The 10,608-nt window shown below is 39.3% G+C and overlaps 1 protein-coding gene across 1 annotated transcript in view; it reads left to right on the plus strand.

Moving 5' to 3' along the window:
- The window catches only part of MIPOL1 (mirror-image polydactyly 1), a 156,868-nt gene extending 147,058 nt beyond the window's left edge, over positions 1–9,810 (plus strand). Inside the window, exon 12 of the mRNA XM_075712879.1 lies at positions 9,744–9,810. Coding sequence (XP_075568994.1) covers positions 9,744–9,810 — 67 coding nt within the window. The remainder of the gene's footprint in view (positions 1–9,743) is intronic.
- Positions 9,811–10,608: the final 798 nt, after the last annotated feature.

The following is a 10,608-nucleotide window of genomic DNA, read 5'->3' on the forward strand; positions in this document are numbered from 1 at the left end:
TCTCCGATTTTAAACACTGAGAAAATATTTTACTCTATGCTTTTGAAGAATTTCATGAATCTTGATTTAAAGCAAAATTTTTATGCTTTCATCAACAGAGATTAAAAAGTTTTTCTCCTACAGCCAGTCCCATTCATGTCAACCAGGCAGAATTGCCAGCAAGGCCTGAGTCTGCAAGCTCACTAATTCAGAAGAATTAAAGATGTCCTCAAAATGAGCTGAAGGTCCACTGCTTCTTTTCTGCATCAGCCTTGCTCGAGCATTCACTCATCTCCCAGGAGCAGGAGGAGAAGCTCATTCCCAGTCAGGTGGCAGGAACATGGAGCAAAATAGGCCCAGAAGGCCAGTGAAAAAAAAAGTCATGTGAATTGTCTTGCTAGAATGGTGCAGAAGACAGTTGGAGACAGTCTGTCTGCCAGCTACTGGAGAAAGGTTACTGAAGCTTAAAAGTGGGAAGGCTTGTTTTTACCTTAATGGCCTTAAATGGCTGATAACTTAGTAAAAAGCCTATGAAGTATTTTAAGGAGCACTATGCATGTGTAGAAGACTCTTTGGTCTGTGAAGCTAGGTCTCAACTGGTATTTTAAAAGCCCATTTTTGTGTGTGTGAATGAGCAGCTAGGCGTCTTTTCTGGCTTTATCCCTATATAGGGGACCCCATTGCAACATCACCGTAATAGACAAGCTTCATGCTGATAACATCTATCTGTAATAATTGCAAACGTTAAGAGGAGGAGAGGGTGTTTCACCCATGGATTTTTTGTTAGTCCACTACTGAAGGAAGACTGCTCTTATTTTTTCTAGAAATACTTTTCAGAAGTATGACTAAGTGTGAGTCGCCCTGAAACCAGAAGTCTGTGGGCACCACTGGATCACATCAGGAGGGTGGGGAGTTCACCTACCAGTCTGAGACCATTACAAAGGACTTTTCACAAGTGGGAGCTTGATTAAATGCTTTCCTCTTACATACAAACCCATTTCCATTGTTACTTGATCTCTCAATGATATCATAGAAGCCGTTCCAGCTTGGGCAATATCCCATCAGTTGCTCCAGGAAGGCAAATCTATTGAAATATATCAAACCTATGTAAAAACGATTATTTTTAATGTAAAGTGGAGGGATTTGATGATGGTTTGTAGGAAGGAATTTTCTCTCCACAAGCTCCAGATTACTCTTGGGCATGAGGGTGGGAGCTGTCTAGAGCCAGCAAGTCTGCATCAGGTTTTGTAAAATACTTGTGGAGGCAAGAAAAAAGCTCATGTTGTCTTTATTGTTTACGATATCAAGAGGAGTCTGCCAAAGTTGTGCTTTAGTGGGATGTACTTGGGAAACAGCCTGAGTAGTACCTCAGTATTGGCTATTTTACAAACTCGTTGTAAACAAGACTTGACCAGAGCATGCCCAAAAGGGGTGGAACTGGCTTGGAAAGCCAGCTGAGAGGTTCAGACCTGGCCTTACAAGGAAGGCTTGTTTGAAGCATGCAGAAAGGTGTAATGTGGTTTCAGACTGATACTCGAGTCTCTTAGTAACCCCATTCTCTACAGATCCTTAAATGTATATCAATCTGCAGGTCCTGCATTTCATGAGGAATCCTGTCTAACTGATGTTTTTTTGGGCAGGTTTGAAATAATATTTGTTTTAGATAAACAATTTTTGACATTGCTTTTAAATATTGCTGAAGATTTAGATTTAGATTCCTGAGGATTTAGAACAAACCAAAATCCTCTAAAAAGTAGGTCCTTTTTCAATCTCCTGAAATACATCTCAGCTGGATATAGAATAAGAGAACTGGCTACTTGTTACCAGTTGACATGGTCCAGAGCACAGATTGAGAAGCTGAGAGACATGGGCTCTGTATCCAACAATTTTAGGCTCTAATTCTGCAGGTGTTTATGCCTATACTTCTTTTTTTTTTTTTTTTTTTTTTTTTTTTTTTTGGTGCGCATGAGGAACCCAGTTCAGCTCAAGACTACTTATACATAAAATGAAACATGACAAAAAGTTTGTGGGTCTTTTCAGTTTTCTTGACTGGTTGAGCTTCAGCAAGTCATTTCACTTCTCTGCACGCTGTTTTGCCACATGCAAAATACTCATAATGCAAAATGGACCTGATGTCTGGTTTTTGAACACTTTACATAAAAGTTCTGAGCATCCCTCCATGCTGTGAGCATTCAATGCAAAGAATATTTGCTTTTCTGAGGTAGTATTGCTCTCACAAAGAAGGTGGGAAAGAGTTCAGAGACAGAATAAGCTTGCCTGTGATTTATGACACTCTAATGACACCAAACATCACTACTAACGGACAGGACTAGTGTTTGTCAGGAGTCAACAGGAAGTAATATTTTTCCCTCTTCAAATGAATAAATACAATGACAGAATACTTTCTATAGGGAAGATGTACTAGTGTAAGGTAAAACTGCTAGCTTTTCCTAAGCAGATGACAGACACTTCCAGGAAATATTTGGCAAGAAAATCCAGGACACCCTTGCCTATTCACATCAGCACAAGGTTTGTGGAAATGCTGTCACTGTAAGGAGTAGGTTTTCATGTCAAGAGTTCTCCTAAAAAAGAGACCGGCTGTGACCCCAAATGAGTGGAAACAATAACTGTCAGTGCTAAAAGTAATTCAAGCTTATGGAAGGAGGTATATAAAAGGTTTTTCTTGCACAAATAAAAGTAGTAAACTGCATAAAATTTTCATATAAACTGTTAGACTCAAGCTGGAATAATTAGGTGAAAATCTGTTATCTGATTAAATAATCTAATTGGTATCATTTGGCCATCATATGCCAATATATCCTCTATTTCAATTATTGTTAATTTTTTAACTCTTTAATATCAGTCACATGCTCAGATATGAATGGTCCGTCCAATAGTAAGAGTCTCTGCCTGGTCTAAATGATAAGCATGTTGTAGATCTCAATTCACTGAATCACAGATGAGGTTGTAGCACAGTGGCTTTAGGGTTTATTTTTCTTTCTCATAAGCTCATTTATTTTAGGCAATCGGTATATGCTATCCTGAGAAAGCATTTGAAAGCAAAGGAGCAATACCTTTCACAAGGTGGCATTAAATCCAGCATAGATGCAAAGTCCTGATTCTGTATTAATCTGTACTGTGTAGCAATCTACATCAATGCAAAGTAGGGTGAAATGCTGTCAAAATAGACCAACTGTGTTTACCACTCACTTTTCCTGCTGCTAGTGATGGCACAAGGTGAATAGTAATGGTGAGCTAGCTCATAATCTTCCAAACAGAAGGTAGAGAGCAAACAATTTGACAAGATTAGTTATTGTGGACCACAGATAAAGGCTTAATATTTTAGCCAAGGCCTGTGTAAGCTGGGTTTATTTTGAAATATGTCTGCTGTCAGGAGCCCAACTGGCTGTATTTACTTCTAAGTTTAATCATATACAGAATTACTCTTTTGGGTTGAGAAGACGCTGAAAGGGATTTAATAGGAATGCTTGTTTTGTGACAGTGCTTTTCAGAGGCAGAATGGTTTGCCCTGCCAAATTTAAGGCCTGTAAGTTTAATGGAACATACTTTCTGGAGTGACATTACAAACAGTGTTGGGCAGGCAGGAATCGGCGGCGGTGCCTGGAGTGATTAGATCCAACACTGTGGTCTACCACGGTTTAGAGCTCGCTGATGCTGCTAAATCAGTCTCTAAGACTTGTGTTTTAAGACCAGAAAGGACCATTAATACTGGTCAATCCAGCCACCTGTCTAACACAGGGCACCGAATTTTACTTGGTAATTCCTGCATCAGGTTCAAAACCACAGCTGAACTCCAGTGTGTCATTTAGAAAGACGCCCAGTCTCCGATCCAAAAGATGCAGGGGGAACTTTGTTAAGCAGAGAGAGGCAGCCTGGTGCATCTGAACCACGTGTAGTCTTTACCACTATGATGATTTATGAAGGAATTGTTACAGACTGGTGTATGACCGTTAAATGCAATGTTTTTTAGTGAGTCTGTCAAAAATTATTATTGTTCAAAACGCAGGCTTTTGAGGTGGCAAAAATAATACCTGAATTGAAGAACAAGAATAATTAAAGATTCCCTGAACCACCCAGAGGTAAGAGGGCGATCCCTCTGTAGCGTGGTAGATAGGCCACTCACTGCAAGGTCATACCTTTACGTTCCAGGCTTTGATCCAGTGAATATTTAAGCATTTTATTCAGTCAGAGCAGCCTCAACATTTGAAACAGAACAAGCCACCCCAGCACGTGGTGTTAGCACAGTGCTGCTCCCTTGAGAGGGAAGCAGCTGGTGTCCAGTTTCCCTGTACAGAGAATAGAGATGAACCAGTTTCCTCCAGCCTCTTGTAGCAATCTAAGAGTGACTGGTTTCTGGGTGAGACTAGTATCACAGCAGCCTCTCTTCTCTGTGTCATTTGTTTCCTTGACTTTTACAGAAAACACCTGAAAACAAGTACTCCACTTAGGATTCGATTAATATATGCAAGAGGAAGACTGAAGGAAAGGAGAGGAAAAGGAAATGAAAGGATTTTTTTTATTTTGAGATTAAATTAAGTAAATTTGTTTGTATGACCACTCACCAAACAGTCAGTTATTCACTGAGCTCTACTGCTAAACTGCTTGTAATGCTTTTGTCCAATGCATTTGTCCAATTTTATTTACCTAATATATTTTCAAATGCTTGGTTTCTAAAGGGAATTAGTGTTAGCAAAACACATTCCGCAAGAAGCCAGAAATCACGCAAGTAAGGCCATCTTCATAGCCTGAGCCTAATCTTATCTACTGGAAAGATAACCAAGGGTTATAGTTTAGGTTTATAAGCCTTTATATAGCATTTCAAAATCCAGGAGGGTTTTGTTTTTATCACTTAACTCCCTCATCTGCAGGTAGAAGCTATTGTTTTCAGCTAGTCTATATATTGCTTTGCAGATTACGACATAGGCTACTTGAAGGATGCCCTTTTCTTTCAGTTGGGTATCCATTTTGGCTGTTTCTGGGACATGATGCCCTGGAAGATCACTCTGTGACTGTATAACTCTGTCATATTCAGAACTTGTGGATAAAGGCCACTGCTCTCCTTTGGGGTGAATTCCTTTGGCCAGAGATGGAGCGGTGTGGCAGGGTGTACTGATCTATGTGGATTTATGCAGTTGCAGTGTTTTTACTGATCCCAAGCTGCACTTTAGAGCTAGACTTCAGCAGAATACATGAAAGAGGAGAGCAAGCCAAAAATGTGCATGAGTCGGCACTGGAGATCAGTACATAACATTTTTGCAACTATACATCCGGCTTCTGGGCTCCCAGAACAAACTTCTCTGTCAGTAAGGATTTTAAGTCTGCTTTATGGAGACTGATTCTAAAACCAAAATTATTTATACTCAAGGGAGTAAAGCTCTGTAAGGCTTTGCTAAAAATCAAAGCAGATTGTTGGACAGTTCAGGAGCTACAGAAGAACACTCCATATAACAACATACACTCCATACAGGCATTTTCAGATGTATGCACAGGTCGTAAGAGAACACTGTTTGAAATAACTGCAAGAAGAGTTAAGAATGGTTGAGACTTTGTCTTGGGGAAGTCACACCTAGCAACGTTCTTGTTTAGGTAGCATTCCTCTGAAGATGACGACCTTCTCAAAGCTTTGCAACACTTTTAAAAGAACATATTCGAACTGGTAATATCATAGCAGCAAGCCCCTCAAGGAAGTCTTTTTATTTCTATATTAAAACACAGATTCACCTGATTGATTAATTCCAAATTTGTATTGAGGAAGAATTAAGCCACTGCAATTCAAAACTCTTCACAATGATGGGTCTTTTGCTAACTTAAGAATCATGATGGACCAGATGTCTCCTAATTTGTGGGTTTTTTTTTATTTTTCCATTTCATGGAAGCACTGAGGTGAGCATTAAAGAAGTAGGTAGTGTAGATAAAGAATATTTCTAGCTCTCATTGTGATTTTCATGGATGCAAATTCCATTTATCCCAAAAACTACAGGACTTTTTGACTTTGGGTGTGTGCACATCAGTGTAAATAAAACCAAAGTTGTACCTATCCATCTGAATGCATAGTTTGTTCCTGTATTTTATATGCCATTTTGTATTCAGTTTGCATGCACACGTACAGTAATTGCATAGAGAATGCTGAAGTGGCATTTGCTAAGAAAATTTATTTGTTAAGGGACAGATTTTCTAGAATTATTTAAGTACCAAGAAATAGTGAAGCTCACCTACTGGGATTTTCCAAAATCTCTAAGCAAGAAATTGAAATCTGTGAGAATGAGGAGTGAGACTTTAAGAGGCTTTGTTGAACATTCCTGAATGTGTCTGTCTGTCCTTGCACATTTGGACCTTCAGCACTGCAGCTGAGGTGCCCACCATATCATTCTTCTGTCCGACCTAAAACACCAGCTGAAATACTTTCTTCTTGAATGACATGTTTGGTTGCTTCATGAAATGCAAATTCAGTGAGTGTCTGTCTTAGTTCTCAGAAGATAGTGTCATATTGTGCATTTAATTTATACTATGAGGACTGTTTCCTTCACAAGCAAAAACATAAATGTCATTTGTTGAATCTGTGTCTTAGTATATGGTCAAACATATTCAGTATTGCTTTCAGTTAAGTAAAATACGGTGAGATTATAGTGTCAGATACATCATGACTGCACAAAGTAATAAAATTTGCTTTCTTCAAGTCAGCATATTCCATATTTTGAATAAAACTCTGTAAACACTGAGACTTTAAGGTAGTTCCCAGCACCTCCCATTCATCTGTTTAGATATTTAAGTTACCTTTGGTCTTGAGGTATAAGACTGTTCCTTCAGTTTATCACAGATTAAAATGCTCGGCCTCCAAAAGGAGCTGCCTGCAGCATCCCCCTGGGCTGAGTACAGAGCCTTATTGACAAGGGGCAATTCTGCCACCCTCACCCCTTCCAGGTAGCCCCTCATCGACACAAACAGCCTTGTTAGCCGCCTCTTATTACTCACAAAGGAAAATGTTGCTTAGTGTGAGTCGGGATGGCAGAGTTGGGCCCTTGGTGAACAAAGAGTCCAGGATTATCGTTTCGAAAAGCCCCCGAGGCCTGTATCAAGAGTTATTAACCACTGATTCAGCCCATAGCATTATTTTGTAGGCTTAAGTGGGATTTCAGTGGTATATTGGGTCTTGTGTCTGTGTAGGGGTGAATTTTGCCCTCTGTTATTTTATCTTATAAATAGCTGTTACAGTTTCTCTTTTACGTTATTGTTTAGATCTCTTTCAAAGGTATGGTTTCTTAATCCCCTGCTGCTTTTTTTTTTTCTTTCTTCTAATAAAGAATAAATAAATTTGCAAATCCACACATGACTGAAACAAAAGGCAAATAAGCCCTGCACGGTCTGTGTTTGGTGCGGGATACCTCATTTTGATGATTTCCGTCATCATTCATTTGAAAAGCAGGAGCTATGATTGTTAAGCCTCATTATTTTCAATGAAGCCTGACAGTTTCAAGGTTAAACAGAAGACAGCTACTTTCATCCCAGTGGTATTTCTCTTCAAACATGGGCAGCTCTTCACTAACTTGTCTGCTGTGGTGTGCAGTGTCATTGCTTGGTCACAGAGTGGTGCACATCTAAGCCCAATGGCGGGACAGTATGTAAGCAGTGACCTTCCAACCTATGTCTCCCCATATGAAACCTCAAGTATTGAAGTCATTTTTCCCCCACTTGTATAAGCCACGCAGTATTTCTTTTTTAATTGAACAGTGACTTAAATAAACCATGATCTCAGATTTTACTATTTTTCTGCTGTCTCCCAGGAAACAATTTGCAGCCCAAACCTTCCTTTTGTCCACACAGTTTGAAATGTTTCTCCTGTGCTTTATGTCTCTGAAGCAAATTAGAGAAGGTGCTAGTGTGAGAAGGAGACCTCCAGTGACAGTTAAATTGGCTGAGAAAGCTGCAACGTTTCTGAACATACATGCTGTTAAAAGTGAGGGCTGATCTGCCACTGCTTTCTGAAATTGCATATGGACTAACAACTGATTTAACAGGGAAACCTCTCAGTGAGAGAGGCGGAGGAGACTATGACTTGTCAGTAACTGAGTTAAAATCCTTAGAACACAGAAAATGATTTATCCACTATGAGAAAACTTTCAGGAGCAAATAACTTGTGAAAGCCCTGACTTTATACTTGCACGGACTGATTGCACTAAGTTATGGCTGTCTGGGTGCTGCCTCCATAAAGACAAAGAAGTGCAGTAGATGTATGTTACAAAAACAGGGAAAATGCACTAGTTGGTTAAAAAGGAAAAGTGATACATGGGAAACTGAAGGGAGAGGAGTAGCTAAGCAATAGTTTTTCACCTGTGCTTTCACTCTTTTAGAGTCTCTGTGGAACAACTAGAACCAGCTGAACTTTCCACGTACATTTCCTGGTGTCTGATAATTACATTAGGGTGGTGTATTCTTAATCTCCTTTCAAGAATTAAGTCACCTTATGAGTACAATGAAAGGTGTAGCTTCATGGTGTTTGGTGGTTCCTGGAAAACAAGAGTGTTTCAATACGTACCGTGTGCGTTAGTCATGACTTGTGGCAATAAATCCAAGATGTGTTAACTAGTTTTCCTGCACTGAAGTTACTAATGCATCCATGAGATAAAATGAATTTTGCAGTTTTGATAAAGCTGTGTTATTTTTATTTCTTATCTGCATTCCTCGTGTTGTGTAATACATTAAAAAAAAACCTGTCTTTTCAGATAAGAAAAAATGGTCAACTCTGCAACAGTGAATACAGCTATTTGAACTTGCAACTATTTTTATCCATTATGAAGTTGTGTGTATAATATGCTGGACATGGCTCTAAAAGCGGTCTACTACACACAGTGTCTGCTTTTATATAGTTAGTTTATTTGTGGGAGAGCTTTCATCGAAGGATTCCATAAAATACAGATAAATGGAAGAAATAGCTTGAATGCATGATTACTGGAGGGCTGAAGATAAATGTGTGCAAATGGAGAACGCTGAACAGATTTAGCCCTTTGCATTTGCGTACATACTTTAACAAAAGGCAAGAACAAATTAAGCCAGTGAGATGCTGGACATGCTTATAGCCTGTGCCTTAAAACTAAGAGAGGATTAGGAGGCTCTCTGTCCTACTTATTTAGACTGTTAATTTTTCTGTAGTTGTGTCGACATAATAATCATATGGACCACCTGCAAAATATCATTGTCCACATCCTCAGAAACTTGGCTTGTTGAGTATTTTGAAAAAGTTTTTGACATAAACCACATAGGGTTTTAGGCATAATTTTATAAACTGGACAATAAAAGTATCTGTTGGATAACAGGCAGGGTATTTTTTAAGGGAAAACAACAGCTAAGTGTTGCATTTAACAAGAGCCATGGACCACTCATATTTTAAAAAGTGCAAGAATTGAATGTCCTACTTACACTGAAGTGTGTATGTGCCACAGGATTGCTGCACAGGATTTTGTGTTAATGCCTTACGGGGACCTCACATACCACATATACTACAAAAGAAGAGTAAGTTGGTATATATCACTGACTGCAAATGGGTTGGGTTGTAGGTTAAAAAGTTTTCCATAAGTTGTCTGCATTTTCCCTTAGTGTCTGTCTTTTACAGTAGTGCTTTGTTTCTGAGCGTGACCACCACCAGGACAGCTTGGTTCAGTGCAAACACTGTCTCTTTCAGCCAGAACATTCCTAACGCTGGCTTCCTTTTTTTTTCTCTCCTCTCCCTCTCCCCTGCCCCCTCTCAGGTTGGAAAGGCTGGTGGACGTCCTGAGGAAGAAGGTTGGAGCAGGGACCATTAGGACCGTGATCTGATTGAAAGCTCTAGTCTAAGGAAGCATTCACATCTGGTGACCAGGCTGCTTCATTCAGCACTGTGTAAACACTAAAGCCTTAACTTAGCAAACAGTTGTTAGAAGTGGGACACTCCAGCGACATTCCAAGCTGAGATAAAATCAAATCATAAATGTTTAACTACTTTGCTGCTGAGTTCTGTGATTTGTTGAAATGTTTCACTGCAAACATGTATTTGTTTTTAAGCAGATGCATTGTGGCACTGTGTACTGTGAAAAATGATGTAGATGCTTATTTTAACAGTCTGTCCTCTCAGTGTTACTAGACTGCAGTCTGCTGCAAGGCACAGCTTGATCATGTTTTCAAATACTGCAGGCTTCAGGTGCAAAATCCTGCAAAGCAGTTTCAAAATTTAAATCCCTTATATTATTTGTGAGACTGCAATCAGTCCAGTATTTGTATGTTAAATATATTAATTGATAAAGTAGGTTCACATTCAAGAAATATCTCTGGCTAGTGTATTGGAGATTTTTTTTCTCCTTACTCATAGCCCATTGAATTGCCGCTAGTGACTGTGGCTACACCTAAGGGAAGGATACATGTATAGCTTTGTACAATGGTTGAATGGCTACTGCTAATACATGACATTTTCAGCATACATTAAAAAGAAATGTATAGTTAGGTTTCATGGGAGGTACAGCTTCATAAATTGCAACAGCAACATGAAAGCCTTGTGACATTGTACAGTATCTCAGACAGTGGGGAAGGTTTCCTGTATTGTTTTTAGTCACTCCTCTGTCCTTTCCTATGAGGGAAAAT

Source organism: Pelecanus crispus, chromosome 6 (assembly GCF_030463565.1).
Source record: "Pelecanus crispus isolate bPelCri1 chromosome 6, bPelCri1.pri, whole genome shotgun sequence".
NCBI lineage: Eukaryota > Metazoa > Chordata > Aves > Pelecaniformes > Pelecanidae > Pelecanus > Pelecanus crispus.